The sequence below is a fragment of the Pelophylax lessonae genome (assembly GCF_965119305.1).
Source record: "Pelophylax lessonae genome assembly, chromosome: 8".
NCBI lineage: Eukaryota > Metazoa > Chordata > Amphibia > Anura > Ranidae > Pelophylax > Pelophylax lessonae.
The window spans coordinates 98,625,734-98,649,873 of NC_138775.1; the positions used below are offsets into that span (position 1 = coordinate 98,625,734).

Below are 24,140 nucleotides of genomic sequence, written 5' to 3' on the forward strand. Positions count from 1 at the left end.
AGTACACCCCTAAATGACAATGTCCAAATTGGGCCCAAAGTGTCATTTTTTTGTGTGGCCACCATTATTTTCCAGGACTGCCTTAACCCTCTTGGGCATGGAGTTCACCAGAGCTTCCCAGGTTACCACTGGAGTCCTCCTCCACTCCTCCATGAAGACATCATGGAGCTGGTGGATGTTAGAGACCCTGCGCTCTTCCACCTTCCGTTTGAGGATTCCCCACAGATGCTCAATAGTGTTTAGGTATGGAGACATGCTTGGCCAGTCCATCACCTTTACCCTCAGCTTCTTTAGCAAGGCAATGGTTGTCTTCGAGGTGTGTTTGGGGTCATTATCATGTTGGAATACTGCCCTGAGGCCCAGTCTCTGAAGGGAAGGGATCATGCTTTGCTTCAGTATGTCACAGTACATGTTGGCATTCATGGTTCCCTCAATGAACTGTAGCTCCCAGTGCCAGCAGTACTCATGCAGCCCCAGACTTTGACACTCCCACACACTTGTCTTTGTACTCCTCACCTGGTTGCCGCCACACACGCTTGACACCATCTGAACAAAATACGTTTTTCTTGGTCTCATCAGACCACAGGACATGGTTCCAGTCATCCATGTACTTAGTCTGCTTGTGTTCAGCAAACTGTTTGCATTATCTTTCTTGTGCATCATCTTTAAAAGAGGCTTCCTTCTGGGACGACAGCCATGCATACCAATTTGATGCAGTGTGGGGCGTATGGTCTGAGCACTGACAGGCTGATCCACCACCCCTTCAACCTCTGCAGCAATGCTGGCAGCACTAATTGGTCTATTTCCCAAAGACAACCTCTGGATATGACGCTGAGCACGTGCACTCAACTTCTTTGATCGACCATGGCAAGGCCTGTTCTGAGTGGAACCTATCCTGTTAAACCGCTGTATGGTCTTGGCCACCATGCTGCAGCTCAGTTTCAGGGTCTTCTTATAGCCTAGGCCATCTTTATGTAGAGCAACAATTCTTTTTTTTCAGATCCTCAGAGAGTTCTTTGCCATGAGGTGCCATGTTAAACTTCCAATGACCAGTATGAGAGAGTGAGAGCGATAACACAAAGTTTAACACACCTGCTCCCCATTCGCACCTGAGACCTTATAACACTAACACGTCACATGACATCGGGGAGGGAAAATGGCTAATTGGGCAGAATTTGGACAGTTTAACTTAGGGGTGTACTCACTTTTGTTGCCAGTGGTTTAGACATTAATGGCAGTGTGTTGAGTTATTTTGAGGGGACAAAAAATTTACACTGTTATACAAGCTGTACACTCACTACTTTACATTGTAGCAAAGTGTAATTTCTTCAGTGTTGTCACATGAAAATATATAATAAAATACTTACAAAAATGTGAGGGGTGTACTCCCTTTTGTGAGATACTATATGAATAAATAAATACCCAAATAATTAAAAATCATCATATATAAAATAAAATAACAATATGAAATAAAACATAAATAAATAAATAATAATTAACCCCTAACCTGATCCTTGGTTCAGTCATTCTGATGTACTATTCGGACTTTTAGATAACTAGTTATATCCATTTCATAGGCGTGACACAGGGTGTGCTGGGTGTGCCTGGGCACACCCTAACCACCCCATGTGGTGCAGATTCCCCTTGCTTTCTGGCCCCTCCAATCTCCCCCTGCAGTGCTGCTAGCTTCCCTCCTACACCGGCCAGCTGCTGCTGGGGATGTTTCAGGATGGGGAGCAGGGGAAGGGGCCAGTAAATATTTATTTTTCCGGCCCCTTCCATTTCTGAATGATCACAGTGAGTGATTTGTACCGGTCGCTCTTGTGTTCATTCTTACCAAAAGCATGGTAAACTCTGTTTACTATGCATCAGTTTGTGAATGAACAGGAAGCCACTCAGCACAGAGCACTTCCCATTCATTCACTGTCCAGTGCAGCTGAGGATGCAGAAAAATGTACTGGGGAATATCTGCTCTCACTCCCTTCCTCTGCCTCAAAAGTGGGACATCAGGGGTCTGTTTAGACCCTTGATATGTCACCAAAGCTCCCAACGGGGCTCCTAAAAAAAAATAGTAAAAAAAGATAAAAATATTGTAAAAAAATAAAATTGTAAAAAATAATAAAAATAAAAAGAATACTGACACCCATCTCTGCTCTACTGACACCATTTACTGCTCTGCTGATATACACACATGTGTGTTTGTGTTTTGGAGTGCACATCCTAATGCTAGAGGCTGCGCATACCAATAATCTATTCTAATGTTCATTTAATATCTGATCTTACATGGCTCATTTAAAACGTGTCACAATATATACAGTGTATGGTAATTATTTTTCATTATTACACTTATACTATGATTTTTCTGTACTATGTTCTTTAACCACTTCCCGCCATATGATGCCACAGACTTTGAGTGGGGATATCTGAATGATGCCTGCAGCTACAGACATCATTTAGACTTCTTCTTTTTCAGCAAGCGATTCCCTGCACAGTGAAAACATTTAACGCTGTTGAGCTCAGGTGCTTCTACCTGCTCGCCCATGCGATCGGTGAGCTGGAGAAGGAATCCACCACTGCCGGAAGTTCTCCATAGAGAATACCGCGGACCAGATGGTTCCCGGCAGTCTCTATGACCTTCAGAGGCCAGGCGCAATGTTATGACGTCACGTCGGATCTCGGCAATTGTAAATACTGCTGTTGCCTCGGCTGGGAATCCGAGATAATTTTTTTTTTTCATTTTAGTCATTCCTAGAGGCGAGATCTGGGGACTTGTAGACTCCAGATTTCACTGTCATGCCCTTTTCCTATTACAAGGGATGTTTACATTAATTTTAATAGCAAAAGAATTGAGAAAAAAGATGTAAAAGGAAAGTGTCATTAAAAAAACAAAAAAAAATTAAATAAACAATAAAAAAATTAAATTAAAAGCGCCCCAGTCTCTGCATGCTCCCCAAATTATACATGGCTCCCCAAATCATCACTGACTGTGGAAAATGTTGTATTTCTTTCAAAGTCCCAGAGTCCGGAGGAAGAGTGGAGAGGCACAGAATCTAAGTTGAATGAGGTCCAGTGTGAAGTTTCCACAGTTAGTGATGATTTGGTGACCCATGTCATCTGCTGGTGTTGGTCCAATGTGTTTTATCAAGTCCAAAGTCAGCACAGCCCTCTACCAGGAAGTTCTAGAGCACTTCATACTTCCCTCTGCTGACCGGCTTTATGGAGATGCTGATTTCATTTTCTAGCAGGACTTGGCACCTGCCCACACTGCCAAAAAGACATACTGTAGTTTAATGATCATGCTATCACTGTGCTTGATTGGCCAGCAAACTTTCCTGACCTAAATCCCCATAGAGAATCTGTGGGATATTGTCAAGAAGAAGATGAGGGACACCAGATCTAACAATGCAGACGAGCCAAAGGTCGCTATCAAAGCAACCTAGGCTTCCATAACACCTCAGCAGTGCCACAGGCTGATCGCCTCCATGCCACACCACATTGATGCAGTAATTCATGCAAAAGGAGCCCCAACCAAGTATTGAGTGTATACTATACTGTACTTGGACATACCTTTCAGAAAGCCAACATTTCTGTATTAAAAATCTTTTTTTTTTTTTTGGTCTTATATAATATTTCAATTTTCTGAGATACTGAATACTGTTTTTTTACTAGCTGTAAGCCATAATTATCAAAACTAAAACAAAGAAATGCTTGAAATATATCACTCTGTGTGTAAGTCATCTATATACAATATATTAGTTTCACTTTTTGAATTTAAATAATGAAATAAATGATCTTTTTGATAATATTCTAATTTTATGAGATGAGCCTGCATGTCAGCGTAAGCGCTGGAGGATCCTGCTATTTCACAACTTGTCCACTAGATGTCAGCATCACATCACCGGCTAAATTGGCGATCACATGACTTCACTTCAATCAGCTGGCTCGTCACTTCTGGTCCAAGATGGCTGCGCTGAGAAGGAGTCTGCTTCAGACAGTAAGAAAGGGGGGAGGGGGTTTATAAAGGGCTGATAGTGGCTCAGAACTTGTTTACTTAGAAAAGGTTCGCACAAATAAAGGTCGCAGGCTATTCAGGAGGTCGTGCTAGGAAAATAGCTAAGATATGTGTGTATATCTGTGAAGGATATTAGAGCAGACATGGGTGTTCAGGCAGATGGGATTCTTATTATTATCATTTGCACTGACTAACTCCTCAGGCTGAAGCTTTATTTTATTTTTTGTATGTATCAAAGTGAGTTTCATGGTGTGTCCCTACCTGTTGCCAGCGGCAGGCGATTGGCTCTTAGAGTCCAATCACAGCAGCAATGTGTGTACTGAGTGCAGGTAAATGCAAATGTTCATGCGTTTACATGTATTGCGACAACAAATGAGGAGAGTCTGTTCTACTTTTTATCAGTGCAACGCTCTGGTGTGAACTGCTTCCATTGAAGTGCATTGCTTTTACAATGTCTATGTGCTGATCAATGCATGCTCATCTGGTGTGAGTGGACCCTAACATTATTGGAATAAAAATGAAAATCTGTGACCGCTCTTTCACCCTCCGCCCATCCTATACTGTTATTAAAGCTGAACGTTTCTCACCTAACTAGCAATGCAGCATCCCAGAGCTCCCCTCCTGCCGCTTTCATCTTAGTCTGGTTGGTTTCGGGGTACAGATCTTCCTCCGTTGTCATTGACTGGGCTGACGGCGCTCCCACCCATGTATGTGTGCAGCTCAGTGTACAGGGGTGAACATGCAGGTAAGAAACTTTAATGCAGAAGAGACAGAGTATGCCTCTTCTGCATTAAAAATCCTGCCCGCTTGCAAATTCTTGGCAACTTTATTTTTATTGAATCTAAAGTTCTACTTCAATATATGTTTAGAGGATCCTCCCCCCCCCCCCCCCCCCTATGCAGCATTATCCTGGCTTAAAGAGGAGAGTAAAGGAAAGGGGCCCACTTTGCACCATGCTGGCAGAACTCAGGCTTTTCTACTTGAGCTGTAGTAGACTTTGAAAGTAGAACTAAAGTCTCTTTGGTTTCCTCCTCTATAATGGTTTGAAGTCCGTGAGGGGTCCCACACTGGTATCTTCTCCTCAGCTCCTCCTTGGGTGTTAGAAGAGCTGCACTGTGTGTGTCTATGGATGCATGCTGCTTGGCTCGGGAGTGCTCTTGCCCCATGGCTTGCTAAAGGGGCACCCGCAGGAAGGAGAAATGAAGAATCCTGGGGTGGGGGGGAAGTGGACTGAAGAAGATTTAGGCGAAGGCTCTGTGCAATATCCTTGCACAGAGTAGGTATCGATACCCTTATTTTTTTTAATAATTAAAAAAAAAAAAAAGGATTAAATGGTTTACTATGACTTGAAGTCCTGCACATACTGTGTGTTGTATGCAGTGTACTGTTTTTTTTTTTTTTTTTTTATTTAAAAGGTAGTTTTGTTCATTTGGCTCCCTATACATGTCCGGATCTGACCATACAATCTTTGTACAATCAACTTTAGATCTACCAAAATGTAATATGAGGACCTACAATGAGGTCCATTCTGTATCCATTTAGGCTGGCTGTTGCACTACATGCTTGTTGGCAGATCTAAAGGAGATTGTAATGTGTTGTGAGCTTTACTACAACAAATAAGTTGTTCCCTAACAGACATCAATAAAATGGGCCCTACAAATAGGTGCCTGTAAAGAAAAAAAATTGAAATTGTTCTAAAGGTAGAAAGTTTTTTTTTTTTTTGATCCTTAAAAGAGAAATATGGGGTTTGGGATTATTGCCCATTTATACTTGCCTAGGTGGATGCAGCATCGGTCTGATGCTGCCTCTGCACTGAGAACCGAGCGATCTAACACCGCTGATCTCTCGGTTCTGACAGCTCCCCGAGCAGAGAGCTGCTGTCAGTCACAGCTCTCTGCTCTGCCCCCTCCTTGCTCATTGGAGCACTGAGCTGTGGAGGGGCGGGGAGTGGCCAGCTCTTGCTCTCAGCGGCTCGCTGAGAGGCTGAGCACGGTGTCTGTCCAGGCACCTGGCAGATCCCGGCTCCGTGGTGGTGATGACCCTGTGCCCGGACTGACATCTGTGACATCAGCAGAGAGAGGACTTCAGCCCACTCTCTGCTGAAAATGGGTCACAGGAGTGCAGAACGAACTGCAATCCTATGATCCATAAGAGATGTACAGCTAAACGATCCTTTTAATACTTTTCCTGTGTTACGGTTAAAAAACCTTCTGGATGCAGTAACCTTCTGTGCAAAACCATTACATTAAGCAGGTAAGTATAATATGGTTATAAAAAATATTTATATATTTTAGAATCAATTTAATGCCTACTTGTCCCACCACCAACACCTCTGATTTTAATGCAGAGCAGTGATGGCTGAAGATTTTTTAGTATCCCAATAATTTTCATATATGGCAGATGATTTCCCCTTCTACCCTGCACTCACTGGTTCCACCTGCCAGCTCCTAGGTTACTGCTGTTCTCTTTATTGAGATAGTGGCCAATACTGTAAGCACAGTGGAGGAACAGGCATTCAATTCAACTGAAATTGCTCTGAGTGCTAAAGAGCCTTCAGCCATCGTAGACCAGAAATCACTAGTGATACAGGTAAGTATTAGGTATGGGAAGATTATGCATGTCCTCCTGCAGTGCTTATGCTCAAATGGCCTATCACAGAGCAAAAACCCTGTCATGAGACATATACACAACTCTTGGCAAATACTGAAGTTCAAAAAAATCTGCACTATTTTACAAACCAATGCCTTATGAAGTCTACTAAGCAGCAATTTGAATACTTCTTTCTCATCCAGTAAGGTGCTCTTTAAAGAGTTAGTTCATCTTTGCCCAAAAAACTTCTTATGCAGCTTTGTTTTAAAAGGGTAAATAATGCCCTTACTTTATGTGTAGGCCATTTATGTAACTCCCAAGGCCTAAATGAGAATCCCCCAGAGATGGCATCACCCTGTCCTGCCTTTTTTCTAGAATGTTGCTAAGACATTCCCAGCCCTTTTCTATGCACACTTTTCCCCCAGTCCCATCAGTTCTCAGGGACGCTGTGACATAGAAGATAGTGAATCCCACATGTGGAGGCTTGAGAGCTCCCTGCTCTGGGGGAGAATGGTACAGGGAGTGTAAAACCTATAGCAAGGGTATTATCCAACTTTAGTAAAAGCTGCACAGTTTGTTCTTATCTACAGACACCCCCTACCTGTATAGGTAGTTTTTTTCAAAAGATGAACTAAATAACTTTCTTTCCCGTTAGAGAGCACCTGAATGGTTTTATTGGGACTGAAATTATTTACTTTGAGCATTCTGTGATTCACTGATAAAGCTACTGCAGATTGTTTTAACTTGCAGCCACTACTCAGAAATATAGTCTCGTAGGGATAGTAGCAATAAGCCACTTGACAGGATTGGACGATGATCGGTGAATTAATGTTAACTGCAATCATCCTTGGAATACAAAGTATACAAAGCCTCCATTTATGTGTTCGCTGTTATGTTTAAATATTGTGACTTTAGCTGTTACGGTACAGTTTTGGAACAATTTGCTTTTCTGTTAAACTCAACATCATGTGACTTTACACAGCCCTCCCAAAACTACTTTCTCACACACCTTCCAATGTAGCAAATGTCATCATTACTAGTTTGCCAGTCAAGGCTGCCCTAAGTAGTCTAAACTCAAGAGAAAAATGATGAATTCACTTTTTTTTGCTCCTCAGTGCTAGGAATAGCACCAAGGATATGTGCAAAAGCCAATCTGGCTGACTGTACGAGACATCCCATCTAGTTTACATTTTCTGATTTCTGCAGGCACCTGAAAGTTATTTAAACCCAAAAGTAAATATGTAATATTTTGCAGTTTACCAATTCTAAGACCCCATTCACACTGGGGCGATCCGACTTGCCCACGACCTCGGAGTGGCCGGCATGGAATTCATAACATTGAAGTCAATGCAGGTCGCTCCGGGTCGCCCCAAAGAAGCTCCGGACACTTTTTCTAAGTCGGAGCGACTTGTGTCGCTCCTATTAGAACGGGTCCACAGCTTCTCTATGGCAGGCGACCTACGGCGACCTGTCAGGCGACCAGGTCACCTGACAGGTCGCCCCAGTGTGAACGGGGTCTCAATTTGATAGCTGCATTTGTTTTCTTCTTAAAGTCTTATTTTTAAACTTTTTCTTAAAGTGGCTCTTAAAGAAAAAAATATTTGGCAAACAGGTGGGATTTTTAATGCAGAAGAAACATACTGTGTCTCTCCTGTATTAGGCCTCAAGCACACAACATGTGTTGTAAACGCTCCTAAAAGCCTTACTTCCTGGCAGCAGTATATTGGCAGAAAAAACGCCTGACGCTTGTAAAAGTATGTAACGCTTTAAGTCACCTTTACAGGCGTCAAACACTTGAGTGTTAATTCATTTCATTGGCCAGAATAATAATTTATTCTGGCCATTGATAAGAATGAATGCTCAAGCGCTAAACGTGCCTAGCACACACATTAAGCTCTTGGACGCAGTGTTTGTTTTTTTGTTTTTTTCCTGCTACTAAACGCTGCGAAAAGCCTATGTGTGCATGGAAACATAGGATAACCTGCAGGGCAGGAAATAAAAAAACGTCTGACACCCCTAGGAGCAGCATCAAAAATGTCCAGTGTGTATGAGTCCTTAAAGTTTCTTTGCATGCCTGTATGGTGGGGAGCTGTAGGGCACTGCAGCACTAGAGAGAAAGAAAAAATATAGTTCCGCATTAACAGAACAAGCAGTACAAAGTATCGGTAAAGCCCCGTACACACGCACCGATTGTTGGCCAACCGATCGGCTGCCTTTTGTCCAGTGTTGTTGTGTCGGTTGAAATGTGCTCTAGACTGCACACAAATTTTGTCGGCCAACAACAACCAACTTCAGAAGTGATGTCGTGTTCTGGTCTACTTTCCGTGTGTTTTTTCTTCTCTGAGCATGCCCAGTCTTGCTCAACTGATTTTTGTCGCCCGAAATCTGTACTGACTGAGGATCAATTGGCCGTTCTGCTGACGGCCAACAAACATTTAATAGCATTCACACCAGATTTTGTTCGGCCGAAAAGTCGCAGTCGGTTGTAGGAAGCATCATACTAACAAGCCGATAATCGGCCGATTGGGCGGCGGCCGAAAATTCACGGCCAACAATCGGTACGTGTGTACGAGGCTTTAGACTCACCCACAGGGGTGTCAAACTGGCGGCCCTCCAGCTGTTGTGGAACTAAAAGTCCCATCATGCCCCTGACTGTGGGAGTCATGCTTGTAAATGTTGGTCTTGCAGTGCCTCATGGGACTTGTAGTTCCGCAACAGCTGCAGGGATAAACTATTTAACATTGACAGTTGCTGATGCTGTTAAGGTATTATTCATTTAGGTAAAAACTTTATCCCAAAAGGAAAAAAAAATCAGCTGCTTAAAATGTGTCAGTCTGGGGAATGGTAGTGTTAGACCGCATTCACATTGATCCGACTTGGACCGCGACTTGTCAGCCTGACAAGTCGCGGTCCGTCACGCTCCCATTGTGTAGTATAGGAGCCGTTCTAATAGGAGCTACACAAGTCGCTCCGAGTTAGAAAAAGGGTCCTGTACTACTTCGGGGCGACTTGCATAGACATTCATTTTATGAAGTCTGTGCAAGTCGCGCCGAAGTCGCGCTGCACGCGACTTCACAGGTCGCCCCCTAAGTCGGAGCGACGTAGTGTGAACCGAGCCTTAGATGCAATTGCCTGACAATGTTGCCATCCAAAGGTGGCTCAATGTGCCTCCATCCATAGTGGAAACACCCCAAGAGAGGAAGTGTATTACTGGCCAGATCACCAGGTGGGAAAAAGCCTATAAAAGACAAAAATGAAAAAAATATATAAAAAGGTACTTTCCTTGTAGGTGAAAAAAAAAATGTACATTTATTATTTTTCATCTAAGGAACCTGCAGAGCATTGCACCTGCGATCAGCCTCCTCCACCTTCCCTTTCCTATTTATCCTTGTAGCTCATAATATGTGTATTGTTTCTGTAAACACCCCATGTTAAAATGTCAGATTTCTGTGATATAAAAAAAAATGAGATGAATATAAATAATTTTTAGAACTTTTCACACATTTACTGTGACCTATAAACTGTACAACTCAATTTGAAAAACAAACTTAAATCTTTTGGGGGGGAGGGGAGTATAAATAAAAAGACTAAAATAATGTGGTTGCATAAGTGTGCACACCCTCTTATAACTGGGGAGGTAGCTGTGTTCAGAATTAAGCAATCACATTCAAACTCATGTTAATTTAAGAGTCAGTCACACCTGCCATCATTTAAAGTGTCTCTGATTAACCCCAAATAAAGTTCAGCTGTTCTAGTAGGTCTTACCTGACATTCTTAGTGGCATCCTACAGCAAAAGCCATGGTCCGCAGTGAGCTTCCAAAGCATCAGAAGGATCTTATTGTTAAAAGGTATCAGTCAGCAGAAGGGTACAAAAGAATTTCCAAGGTATTAGATATACCATGGAACACAGTGAAGACCGTCATCAAGTGGAAAAAATATGGCACAACAGTGACATTACCAAGAACTGGACGTCACCTCAAAATTGATGAAAAGACAACTGATCAGGGAGGCTGCCAAGAGGCCTACAGCAACATTAAAGGAGCTTCAGGAATATCTGGCAAGTTACAGGCTGTGTGCTACATGTGACAACAATCTGCCGCATTCTTCATATGTCTGGGGTAGAGTGGGAAGCCTTTGCTTACGAAGAAAAACATGCAAGCCTGGCTAAATTTTGGAAAAGCATGTGGGAAAATGTGTTCTGGTCTGATGAAACCAATGTGAAACTTTTTGGCCATATTTCTGAAGGATATGTTTGCGGCAGAAAAAACACTGCACATCACCAAAAGAACAGCATACCCACAGTAAAGCATGGTGGTGGCAGCATCATGCTTTGAGGCAGTTTTTCTTCAGCTGGAACAGGGGCCTTAGTCAAGGTAGAGGGAATTACGAACAGTTCCAAATACCACTCCATATTGCCACAAAACCCTAGGGCTTCTGCTAGAAAGCTGAACTTGAAGAGGAACTTCATCTTTCAGCATGACAACGACCCAAAGCTTACATCCAAATCAACAGAGGAATGGATTCACCAGAAGAAGATTAAAGTTCCGAATGCCCAGCCAGGACCCAGACCTGAATCTGATTGAAAATCTGTGGGGTGATCTGAAGAAGGCTGTGCACAGGTGATGCCCTCGCAATCTGACAGATTTGGAGTGTTGCTCCAAAGAAGAGTGGGCTGATAGACTCATACCCAAAAAGACTGATTGCTGTAATAAAATCAAAAGGTGCTTCAACAAAATATTAGTTTAAGGGGGTGTGCACACTTATGCAACCATATTATTTTAATTTTTTATTTTTACTTCCCTCCCCCCCTAGGAGATTTCAGTTTGTTGTTCAACTGTACAATTTATAGGTCACATTAAAGGTGGAAAAAGCGGGGGCGTGGCCGAGCAGGGCATGTGAGCGGACGCGCCTCACGGAGCTCCCGCACATTACCCTTTAACTGATCCTTCCTCCGGTTACTGACCCGCCGATACCTGCCGCAGCTCTCTTCCTCACCTACTGGGGATACGCCCGATACGATCCCTGCACCGCTCCGAGCCATGATGACCCGGAAAAACCGGGAAGAAGGTGCGCCCCCTGGAGGCCCAACATGCTGAAGGGGAGGCTGCGCACCACAGACAAGGGGAAGGACCAGGGCGGTAAGACGGGCAAGGCCTGCAAGGGGGTCACCAAAGATATGCTGTATTATGCACAGAAGTTCACGTATGCCCAGATGACCTGTGCCCATGGAGGGGGGGAGGAAAGTGCTGCTGTGCTACAAATGGAAGCAGGCCTGGATGCTGATCCTGCTGCTGCTGCACCCCCTGACAGCATGGACACGGGGGTTGAAGGGGACGTGTTGGAGGGGGACCCTCAGCCCACCCTGGGCCAGATACTGGCAGCGGTACAGCAATGCACGGCCTCGGTTAATATGGTGAAGGAGAGGCTGGGGGGGCTCACAGAGGAGGTTTCCATGCTGCGACACGACCTTCAAAAAATGCTGGAACACACTACAGCAGTCGAGTGGCGCATAAGTGAAGTGGAACATAGACTGCCCTCTATTATCATGGAGGCCCGTGCAACCACATCCCTTGCCAGGGCCATTGAAGACAAAACAGATGGCATTGAAAATCGCCTTAGGTGTAACAATATCAGAATTGTGGGGCTTCCAGAGAAGGTGGAGGGTAGGGCCCCCAAGGAGTTCATTGAGAATTGGCTCCTGGAGACCTTTGGCAGGGAAGCCTTTTTCCCTTTATTTGCTGTGGAGCGGGCCCATGGCACTCCTACGCGGCTATTCCTGGCAATGCGCCCCGCCCTGTGCTGGCACGTCTGTTGCATTACCGGGACCGTGAAAAGGCCCTGCGGCTGGCTAGGGAAAAGGCTGTACTTAAATATAATGGAGTTCAGGTGCCTATCTATCCGGACTTCTTGGCGGAGGTGCAGAAGAAATGGGCCAAGTTCCAGGAGGTCAAACAGCGCCTGCAGAGGGTGCAACTGCCCTATGCCATGCTTTACCCTGCCCGCCTGCGAGTTACTGCGCGGGGTCAAACACATTTCTTCAATACTGCTGGAGAGGCTGCGGAATGGCTGGATGTCAACGAACCGTCCCTGCGGGTGCGACAGTGTGAGGTGGTTGACCTCTGAGGACTCCATCTGTTGCTAACCAGGAGCATGATGTCTGTTTGGCTTCTTACCTGCATGCCCTCTTATTGGGGGCGTCCTTATTTGCCTTACCGGAGGCCTTTACCGTTTGTCTATTTAGGCAGGGTGGTTCCAATTAGAATGCGATGGAGATATCTACATGTGCTTTGCAGCACCTAGTGTGTTGCTTGAAGTTGACTGAACCGTGGATGACTCTTCTGCCACGTTGGCACTGTTTTTTTGTTTTTGCTTTGACTTTTCCCTCTTTGGCCCCGGACTTTTTGTTTTATCCCTTTTTTCTCTTACGTCCTCCTACAGTCTCCGCCCACTCATACAGTCTTCACGAATGTGGGTATTGACTTCCTCTCCACAGGAGTAGCTAGGCATAAGACTTGTTAAAAACAAAAGCATTTAACATAGACACACCCATGGTGGCTGTCCCACTGGTCAATACCCCCCTGCAGTAAGCCATCCCAACTCAGTTTGTCTTCTGCCTAGCGTTAGGAGTAGATGGGCTTCCCTGTGCTGGGGCTACAGTCTCAGCCTTCTAATCTTTTATTTTGCCAGCTTTAGTTTAGTCGGATCTTCGGACGAAGATGGATTTTGCGGAGCTGGGAATCGGACTGGCCGCCCTGGCTCTCCAGGGCAGAGGGTCAGATGGATCCCCAGCCCGCCATCGAGCGTTCAGCTATGTGTTCGCCCTGGTACTAAGAACGACCCATCCCTGTACCTCACTGGACGCATCTGCGGTTCAGTGCTGCAGTGTCCTGCGTTTTGGCTGACGGCATTCCCTGTCATCTGAGGACAGAGGCTTTCCGTTTAATAGAGGCACCCCACGCCATCCGGTACAGGTAAGTACTTTCTGTGTGGGGCCTCTGTCGGGAGTGGCAGTCCTGTGTGCTGTGTGTCCCCTCATGTCTGTGAGTTTGTGGGGCTCCCTGATGCGATCCCAGTGGGGGTCTTTTTTTATTGCTCTGCTGGCGCTGTGTGGGTTTGGGGGCCCCTCTCCTGTGTCACTTCAGTGTTTGGAGGTGCAGACTTTGTGTGCGGCGGCCACTGCTGGTAAAAACCACGCGGTCCGCCATTTTGGGTGTGGGCAGCATGTCTGGCTTCACTATGGCCTTTTTCCACAGCTTGCTATGTAGTGGTTTTGGCGCCATCCGGCGCCATCTTGTGTGTGGCAGAACGATCGTTCCGAGCACATGTTGGTGGCCATCTTGCCGAAGCCTCCCATTACTTCCTATGGGCAGCCATTTTCCCTTAGCCTGCAGCATATAGTTCAGCCTCTGGCGACCTCACTTCCTTTTCCTCTGGAGCAGCGATCGGTGTGGTAACACTCTGGGGCTCTGCAGACTGTCCTTTCCATTTTAACTCTGTTTTAACCCTTCTGGCTCAGTTTTGTCCCTGTAGGGGGTCTGTGTACACAGTATATATAGCAGTGGGCTGCGTGGTCCGCAGCGCTCTTAAAGGGCCAGTACCTTTTTTACATTGTGTTTTCTGCAATGGAATCTCAGGACAGCAAATTCCCCCCAGCCTTGGTGGGGGACCCCAGTTCTGCTAAACCCCCCGTTCTACCTAATATGGCCGCTGTGGTGGCGACTTTGTCCAAAATGGAGGTGCTGATGGCTGAACGTGCTACTAGAAAAAGGCCTAGGATATCTTTCTCTTCTTATTCAGATGGTGATATGGCTGCTGTGGGTGGCGTGCCCTTTTCAGGGTCTCGCTCTTCTCAGGACCTGCTGGGGTCTGAGGGGAGGCGGAGGTGGAGGGGGTAGATGATTCTCCCCCGGGGTCGCCTGAAGAACGCGCAGCTATGGATGCGTTGATTTCTTCTGTTAAAGAAACACTACATCTGGAGGATGAGCCCAATCCTCCGGGGCATTGTGTCCTCCTTTGGTACACATAGGTCCCGCAAGTTGGCGCAGGTTTTTTCCCTGCCCCGCTGAGTTTCATCACATAGTGAATGAACAATGGTGCAGTTTGAAATGCCCCTTCACGGTGCCTAAACGGTTTCAGCTGCTCTACGGATTGGTGCTGGTGTGTGGCTCCCCAGGTGGATCACACTGTGGCCGTACTAAACAAGGCTACTTTGGTTCCCACTGAGGATACCCCGGTGTTCCGGGATCCTACGGACAGGAGGTTGGAGTCTCTGGCCCGCCATGCCTACATGGTGGCGGGTTCCATGCTCAAACCTATTTTCGCTTCTGTCATGGTGGCTCAGGCGGTGGCGGGTTGGACTAAGGTGCTTAGACGCACTCTCGCGTCTGATTCGGCCCCCCTGCCACGCTGGACATGGTGGACCAAATTCATCAAGGGGTCATGTATTTGTGCGATGCGGCCTTGATTGAGGCCCCTTTGGCCGTGCGCCTGTCTAGTGTCGCGGTACTTATCCGTCGACTGATCTGGTTGAAGAGCTGGTCGGCTGATCAGACGTCACGGAAAACGTTGGCTGATTTTCCTTATGCAGGGTCTCGCCTTTTTGGCGAGGCCTTAGATACTTTGGTGAAAGGAGTCACTGGGGGCAAAAGCACTCTGCTGCCCCAGAATCCGAAGAACAAGCCTTTTCGCGGTAAGCGGGGTCCCGCCTTTAGACCCAATCAGGGGTCCTTTCGTGCCTTCAAGACACAAAACAAGGGCAAACCCTTCAAGGGCCAAGGTGGCCAGAAAAAGCCCTGGGCGGGCAAACAAAAGACCGGCCACGACGGTGGGGGGACGTTTGAGCGTTTTCCTCCAACCTTGGCTGCTCCGAATTCCGGACAGGTGGGTTCAGGAAATCATTCGATCAGGATACAAGATCAAATTCCTTTCGCGGCCGGCGGACAGATTCTTTCCCTCAAATATTCATTTGACCCCAGGGCGGTTACAGGACCTGCATCAAGCGGTGCAGGATCTACTTGCCCAGGGGGTTATTGTCCCGGTGCCTCATCGGGACAGGTTTCGGGGGTTTTACTCAAATCTGTTCACTGTGCCCAGAAAGGAGGGCAAGGTACATCCGATCCTGGACTTGAAAGCTCTGAACTGCTTCGTGCAAGTTCGAAAGTTCCGTATGGAATCCCTCCACTCAGTGGTGGCCTCCCTGAGTCCAGGGGAATTCCTGGCCTCTATCGACCTGAAGGATGCGTACCTGCACATCACCATTTTCGAGGGTCATCAAAGGTACCTCCGGTTTGCCATAGCCGAGGACCACTATCGGTTCGTAGCGTTACCTTTCGGTCTCGCTTCGGCTCCAAGGGTCTTTACCAAAGTGCCTAGCGCCTGTTCTGGGCCTGTTGAGGGCACAGGGCATTGCGGTCTTGGGAAATCTGGATGATCTCCTGTTAAGATGGAGTGCCAGTCAGGGCCTGTTGCGCGATCTGTCCACTATGGTTCAGACAATCCAGGAGTTTGGTTGGACCATCAACGTTCAGAAGTCGACTTTGCCTCCTTCGGTTTGTCTTCCCTATTTGGGCATGGTTCTGGACTCAGCTCAAGCAAAGGTGTTTCTGCCGGAGGACAAGCTCCGGACCCTACAGAATGAGATCAGGTCCCTCAGGGACAACGAATCCTCGTCACTCGGGACCTGTATGCGGTGCCTGGGGTTCATGGCATCAGCTTTTCGAGGCGATACCATTTGCTCAGTTTCACACACGGTCTCTCCAAGTGGAGATCCTGGTCAGGTGGGACAAACTGCCTCGGTCCTTGGATCTGAGTGTCTCGTTGAGTCGCCAGACCAGAATGGATCTTCTGTGGTGGCTTCAGTCCCCGGCTGTGTCGGAAGGAAAATCCTTCCGTCCGTTGCTGTGGACAGTGATTACCACGGATGCCAGCCTGTCGGGCTGGGGTGGAGTCCTGGGTAACTTGTCTGCCCAGGACACTTGGTCGGAGGAGGAATCCTCCCTTTCGATCAACGTCTTGGAATTGAGAGCGATCAAACTGTGTCTCTTCCAGTGGTCGGGTCGACTTCGGGGCCGTCCTGTACCGGGTACAGATGGACAATGCTACCGCGGTGGCTTACATCAACCACCAAGGGGGCACCAGGAGTGCCCGGGCGGCCCGGGAGGTGACCGACATTTTGTCTTGGGCCGAGACTCATGTCCCGGCGATTTCGGCAGTTCACATTTCGGGTGTGGAGAATTGGCAGGCAGATTATCTGAGCCGCCAGACCCTGGATCAGGGGGAATGGCCCTACACCCGGAGGTCTTCCAAATGCTGTATGCGAAGTGGGGATCCCCGGATGTGGATCTGTTCGCGTCTCGGCTAAACCACAAGGTGGAAAGGTTCGTGGCAAGAACACCTCGGATGCGCTGGTTGTCCCTTGGCATCCGTATCGTCTGATGTATGCCTATCCTCCGATTCAGTTGTTATCCAGGTTCCTTCGCAGGTTGGCCTCGGAACCGAACTTGGTGATTCTGGTGGCACCGGACTGGCCACGCCGGTCCTGGTACGCGGACATCGTTCACCAGGCAGTCGCACTTCCTTAGCGGCTGCCCATGCGAGAAGATCTACTGTCTCAGGGACCGATCTTCCATCCTGCTTTAGTCGCTGGCTTTAACGGCCTGGCTGTTGAGCGCCAGGTCCTGAGGGACAGGGGTCTCTCTCCAGAGGTCATTCCTTCCTTAATCAAGGCTAGAAAAGCCTCGTCTGGTAAAATGTATTACCGTACCTGGAAAGCTTATTTTGCCTGGTGTGAGTCCAGGGGGTTTTCTCCTCGCTCATACTCGGTGACGAGAGTGTTGGCTTTCCTCCAGTCTGGTGTGGACCAGCGCCTGGTGCTGGCCACGATAAAGGGCCAGGTATCTGCACTGGCTGTTCTTTTTCAACGCCCTGTGGCATCTCATTCCTTAATTTGCACCTTCATTCAAGGTGTGCGACATTTGGCCCCTCCCCGGAGGGAGCCTTTACCTTTATGGGACTTGAACTTGGTTCTGTCCGTGTTACAGCGCTCTCCCTTTGAAAACATCCGGGAGATATCGTTGCCTCTGCTGTCTAAGAAGGTTGCCTTTTCTGGTGGCGATCACTTCGGCTCGCAGGGTGTCGGAGTTGGCGGCGTTGTCTTGCCGCTCTCCTTGCCTGGTGGTTCATAAGGATAAGGTGGTCTTGCGACCTAACCCATCTTTTCTCCCAAAAGTGGTGTCTGAATTTTACCTAAATGAGGACATTGTGTTGCCTTCGCTCTGTGCGAAGCCTAAACATCCCAAGGAGGTTGCGTTGCATTCCTTGGATGTTGTCAGGACGATCAGGGTTTACCTGTCGTCCACTGAATCTTTTCGGAAATCGGATTCCCTCTTTGTCCTTCCTGAAGGACCTCGGAAGGGCATGGCTGCGTCTGCGGCGACCATTGCCAAATGGATCAGACAGACGATTGTCCATGCCTATGCTTTGAAGGAACGGGTTCCACCCTTCCCTGTTAAGGCGCACTCTACCAGATCGATGAGTACGTCCTGGACCTACCGGCATCAGGCTTCGGTGACCCAGGTGTGCAAGGCTGCGACTTGGTCGTCGGTGCACACCTTTTCAAAATTCTATAAGGTTGATGTTCTGGCATCAGCTGATGCCTCCTTTGGCCGCAAAGTTCTCTGTGCGGCAGTGCCATAGGGGACCTTTGTTTTTTTGTGGGTCCCTGGCTGTTGGGGTTTTTTTCCCCCTGGGTTATTTGCTTTCCTGGGCTGTTGCTCCTGTATAGCCTTTTCTGTTGCCTAGAAGGTTCTCTTACTGTTCATGTAAGGTTCCTTTCTCTGATGTGGGTACTGCGTTGCCTTTTTATATGGTTGCGTCTCCCACCCCTCATGTCTACACTGCTTTGGGACATCCCATTGGTGAAGACTGTATAAGTGGGCTGCGACTGTCGGAGGACGTAAGAGAAAACTGAATTTTTGTAAAATCTTACCGTAAAATTCCTTTCTCGGAGTCCTCTGACAGTCGCCGCCCCCGCCCCTCTTTTGGGGTTTTCTTGTACACTTACTGCTATGCTACCAAACTGAGTTGGGATGGCTTACTGCAGGGGGGTATTGACCAGTGGGACAGCCCCCATGGGTGTGTCTGTTAAATGCTTGTTTTTAACAAGTCTTATGCCTAGCTACTCCTGTGGAGAGGAAGTCAATACCCATTGGTGAAGACTGTATGAGTGGGCGGTGACTGTCGGAGGACTCAGAGAAAGGAATTTTACGGTAAGATTTTACAAAAATTCTGTTTTTTCACACATGCTTTGCTACATCTTTTGCTGATCGCATCTCCCAGAGGAGGACAGATTCCTCATGAGGTGGTGGTCCAGGGTGCCCTGTCCTTTTGCGCCCCTGCGGGTTGCTTTTTTGTTTTTCTTACCCTCTATATGGTTATGCACAGTATGGACTATATCGAACGTACCTTTTGGTTTCATGGAATGTCCGGGGGTTGGGCGATCCCTTGAAAAGGGCTATGGTGAACTCTGTCCTGCGCAAGTATCACCCAGCAATTATCGGTCTTCAGGAGACGCATCTCACCGCGGACACGACCGGCTGTGTTCGGTGTGCTTGGGCACGACAGATTTATAGATTTTCTAGGGGGGTGTGTGTCCTGGTCCATAGGTCTGTGGATTACCAGGAATTGTCAAATGTGTGACCCAGAAGGTAGATTTATATTTCTCAATTGCACCCTGTATTCACGTATCTGTGTGCTGGCTATGGTATATATCCCATCTTGAAATCAGGAGCATGGTTCACTGACTCTATTGGTTGGTGTATGTCATAGTCCAGAATGGTCCGTTTGTACTATGTTACCATAGAGAGAGGTGGAGTATAGAGTAGCCCATCACTTCCTTATTGATGTAGATCATGTGACAATACAACTTCCGCTTTTGGGTGCAACAACCATTGGCGGACGTACACAACCTCCGGTCCCGCGCTGAATAACCATTGGCGGACGGGGTTGTCAATCATCTCAGATGTGGGGGTACAAAGGCGTGTGCGTTACGTCTGGAGTCACGCCAAGACGACGTCTTTTGATGATGAAACGTTGGCGACTCCAGACGTAACGTCCACACGCCCCCTTACGGAGCCGGCTGCTTATACATTGTTTTATGCTGCTTTGGATATCTGCGGGACGCCGCTATCTGATCCAGGAACAGCCCATTCTATGTACCTGTTTTATACCTTCTTATTGTGAGTAGTTTTCTTTTAATAAATTGGAATTTATGTGTTACGGGATTACGCTATGGGCTTCTATTCTTTTCATATATCCATATATGTATGACGGAGTTATTAAGGAGTACCTGGGCTTGACATCCGCTGATAATATTGGTATAACACCTTGCTGGGAGAGGCTGTCTCATTAAATTGAGTAGCCACGGAGTTCCGGTAAGCTGCTTGTGATACTTGTGCACAGAGGAGTCCCCATCCTCCACTTTTCCCTGGTGTCACCGAAAGGATTGTTCTTCTCAACACCCTGCATGTGGATTCATTTTCATTTGCACTTTTGTTTGGGACTTTACTCAGTATTTTGGACACTACCCTATTCATGCTTTTTGTGGTCTTTTGTGGTTTTCCACTTATTACACAGATACTCAGAATTTTTTATTTACTTTAGCGCTGCACTTTTGGAAAGATTATATATCCCACCTCCCTTCTCGCTGCATGTGTTGAGGGAGCTGGTGAAGTTCACGTTAGACAAACCTCATGCATTGCTATATGTTCTGGGGGACTTCAATGGGGTGCAGGACCCCTCCAAGGATAGACACCCACCTCCTAGTATAGGGCCGGGTGCTCGTGGCACCCCGCTGGCCCGTTTTCTAGGTGAAATGTCTTGGGTGGATGTATGGAGGATCCGGCACCCTGTTGCAACCCAATTCTCTTGTTATTCCAAGACACATGGGTCTTTGTCTTGTATAGACTTGTGTGTCGGTACCCCCCAATCACTAGAGACGGTCTCTGAGATTCAGTATGCCCCTCGGGGTGTCTCTGACCACTCCCCTCTGGTGTGTTGGATTGAATTGCGACGTAGGTGGTCCCTGCCCAAAGTCCCTTGGCATCTCAATGCGTACTGGCTGAAGCTTTTCCCCTCTGATAGTAACCTAGAGCCATGGCTCACTTCTTTCTAGACAATGACATGTATCCAGATATTTTACTACAATGCGATGCGTTTAAGTGCTATCTGCGGGGGGGGGGGAGGGGGGTGTTCATTGATACCATTAATAAGGTTAAGACCTCTACCCGGGAGTGGGAGGCACACCTGACTACGCAGGTGAGGGACCGGAAGGAGGAGTATGTTGGCCGACCCACTGAGGCGTCCAAGGCTGCATGGCTGTCGGCACAGGATGCGTTGGCTAGCTTTGTCTCGTCCAGGGCGGAATGCAAGCGGTTCTTTTCTAAAGTTACCTTTTACGAGGAGGGGGAGTAGACTGGCCGTCTCCTGGCAAAACTTGTAAACGTGCACCCTGCGGCTCCTGCTATAGGGGCCCTACGACTCCCCTCGGGAAGCCTGGTCAACTCTTCAGAGCTAATTATGACGGAGTTGGTTCGCTTCTATACCGAGCTATACTTCTCCAGAGTTACCTATGGTGCTTCGGAGTTGGCTGAGTACTTGCAAGGGGTGGATCTCCCCGCTTTGTCGGCCGCGCATAGGGCCAAATTGGATGCTCCCATTACCCTGGAGGAGCTACAGGAGGCGGCCAGCTCTTTTCCTACCTTTAGGGCCCCAGGGGACGACGGGTTACCTATGGAGGTATACCAGACCTTCCCTGACACCTTAATGCCACGACTGCTGCAGGTCTTTAATGAAGCTCTTCGCTGTGGTAGTTTGCCTCCATCCATGTCTGAGGCCAGCATCCATTCTGCTCCTGAAGCCAGATAAACCCCCACTGGACCCTAACTCCGATAGACCGATTTCCCTATTGCAATCCGACATTAAAATCCTGGCCAAGGTCTGAACATGGTGGTCGCTACCATTGTTCACGACGACCAAGCAGGGTTCATGCCCAACAAATCCACGGCTGTCAATCTCCGTAGATTGTATGTTAATATGCAGACTAGAGCAGACAATGCGGGCTCTAGATCCCTCTTGTCCCTCGATGCTAACAAAGCCTTAGATAGTGTGGAATGGGCATACCTCTGGCTGGTGTTAGAGAAATTTGGCTTTGGCCCCACGTTTATAGCGTGGGTTCGCCTCCTTTACCAGGCACTGCGGGCGGTCATTCGGGAGGGGGGCAGGCAGTCGGTACCATTTCATCTGGAGCGGGGGACTAGGCAGGGATGCGAGCCAGGTATAACCTACCCCCGGGCATGTTATTTTCATATATGCAGTTGAGGCATGCAGTTCGGGCCCAGCCCTCTTTGCTATGCCCGGAATTGTCCCCAACTCCGGTCTTCAATATGATGAAATGCTATGACTCAACTAAAGGGTTAATTTCTGAGTGCTATTCCATGCTACTAAGTGACTATTTAGATAAATTTCCTAGCCCGGCTAAAAATCACTTGAAGATGGATGTTGGGGTCCTTACCGACTAGCAGTGGGGTGAAGCTCTAGAGTCGGTGCGACACTGCTCTTTAAGCGTTGCGCAACGACTCTCGCAACTGTACATACTCCTCATGGTGCACCGCACGCCCCTCCGACTTCATAGGATGGGTCTCAGGATGGACCCCTTGTGTACCAGGTGTAATAGGGATTGTGGGGACCTCATTCACCTCCTATGCGTTGCCCCAAGCTCCACAGGTACTGGACGGCGGTGGTCCGGACCGTTAATGCTGCATTCCTCCTATCTGTACCGGTAGATCCGAAGCCGTGCCTTCTTGGTATGGTGGAGGAATATTCGCCAGACGCCAACGTTCGGTTGGCAATGTCTAGGGCAGTGTTTCAGGCCCGGAAGCTTATCCTGCAGCACTGGACGTCCCCGTCCCCTCCCACGCTGGAGATGTGGGTGCACACCATGGGGGTTACTCTGCGCTGTAAACGCATGATATACCAACATAGAGGTGTACCGATAAGATATGAAAAAATACAGGGTGGGTGGCTGGCACAGCCGGGCTTGGCCCCCGCAGACTTGATTCTCGACTGTCTGTTACAGTTATGCCCTGCCTTTGTTGGTGCGGGGGGAGGGAAGTTGCATGGTATGCCCAGGGACTGTAACAAGGTGTCTGACTGTATTTTGCTGGGGATGCATTCTTTTGGGAGTGCCTTACTTATACTATCTGATTGTCTATTCTCCTTTTGCAAGGGAGTATGTTTTGTGAAGCCTGTAAGTTCTTGTTTTCTTTTAATAAACTTTGTTTCTGATTTAAAAAAAAAAAAAAAAAAAAAGGTGGAAAAAGTTCTGAAATTACTTCTTTGTCAAATTTTTTTTTTACATCACAGAAACCTGACATTTTAACAGGGGTATGTAGTAGGGCTGCAACGATGCGTCAACGTAATCGATTACGCCGACTACGAAAATGCGTCAACGTGCGCGAAAGGCGTCGACACGTCACACGTGATGTCACACCACTCGCGTGCGTGTAAATGGCGGCTTCTGCTCCTGGGGGAGAAGGTTACAGTCTACCTCGAAAAGCGGCAAGACCACGAACACGATCATCAAGGGTATAGGAATTCTTTCAACAGAGGCCAGATAAAATGGTCCTTTGTTCCCTTTGCAAAACTGAAATGGCGTACCACGGCAGCACAACTGCTATGCACGAGCACCTCAGAAGAAAACATCCCGGCGCTCTCCGACCTCAAAAGGACGAGCCACCTTTGTAAGTAGTATTACATTTACATTCAATAATTACAATTTTATGCTAGCTGCTAAGTAATAATTATGTTCATTGCTCAGGCCGGGCCAGGGCTTTAGGCTTTGTTTGTAGTGGCCAGCTCACGTTTTTTTTAAATGTACAAGGCACTTTGCAGCCCTGTCTGTCTTGCTGATCTGGGAATCCCTCAGGGCATGATTGACAAGTGTAATAATCTGACCAGCACACCTGAGATGCCATGCTTTTCTTCCAAAATACGCAGAGAGCAACAACATTTGCACTGACTGCACTGCAGCATTGTGCAATAATTACAACATTGGCCATGGAAGCATGGATATCTCAAACTTCTGCTTTTTCTACTAGAAAAAACACAATTAATATTGTAATCAATCAAAGTAATCAAAACATAATTATTTATCACATTCAGTTCATTTAAAATATTATGCAGATTTACTACCTTCTTTGAAATACAGTATTGTTAGCATTGAGGCTGAGCATTCATAGATTTAATGTGTAAATTGGTAATGTTTTTAATTATTATTATTAATTATTATTATTGTGTTTGTTGTTTTTCTCAGGAAGAGGCAAAGCTGTGTACAAGATTTCTTCTTTCATAAAAAGGATGTCACTGTTTGCACACCCCAAATGGCCATTACACTTGCCAATAGCATACTCAACATGATTGTAAAAGATGAGATGATCAGCACATTTTACCCAGGATACACACTTCCCTCCAGGTCCCATTTCA

General features: G+C 47.2%; 1 protein-coding gene across 1 annotated transcript in view; it reads left to right on the forward strand.

The window, feature by feature from the left end:
* Positions 1–3,938: 3,938 nt before the first annotated feature.
* The window catches only part of TAB1 (TGF-beta activated kinase 1 (MAP3K7) binding protein 1), a 340,288-nt gene continuing 320,086 nt past the window's right edge, over positions 3,939–24,140 (forward strand). The window contains exon 1 of the mRNA XM_082266654.1: positions 3,939–3,994. Within this exon, the coding sequence (XP_082122780.1) occupies positions 3,962–3,994 (33 nt within the window). The 5' untranslated portion in view covers positions 3,939–3,961. The remainder of the gene's footprint in view (positions 3,995–24,140) is intronic.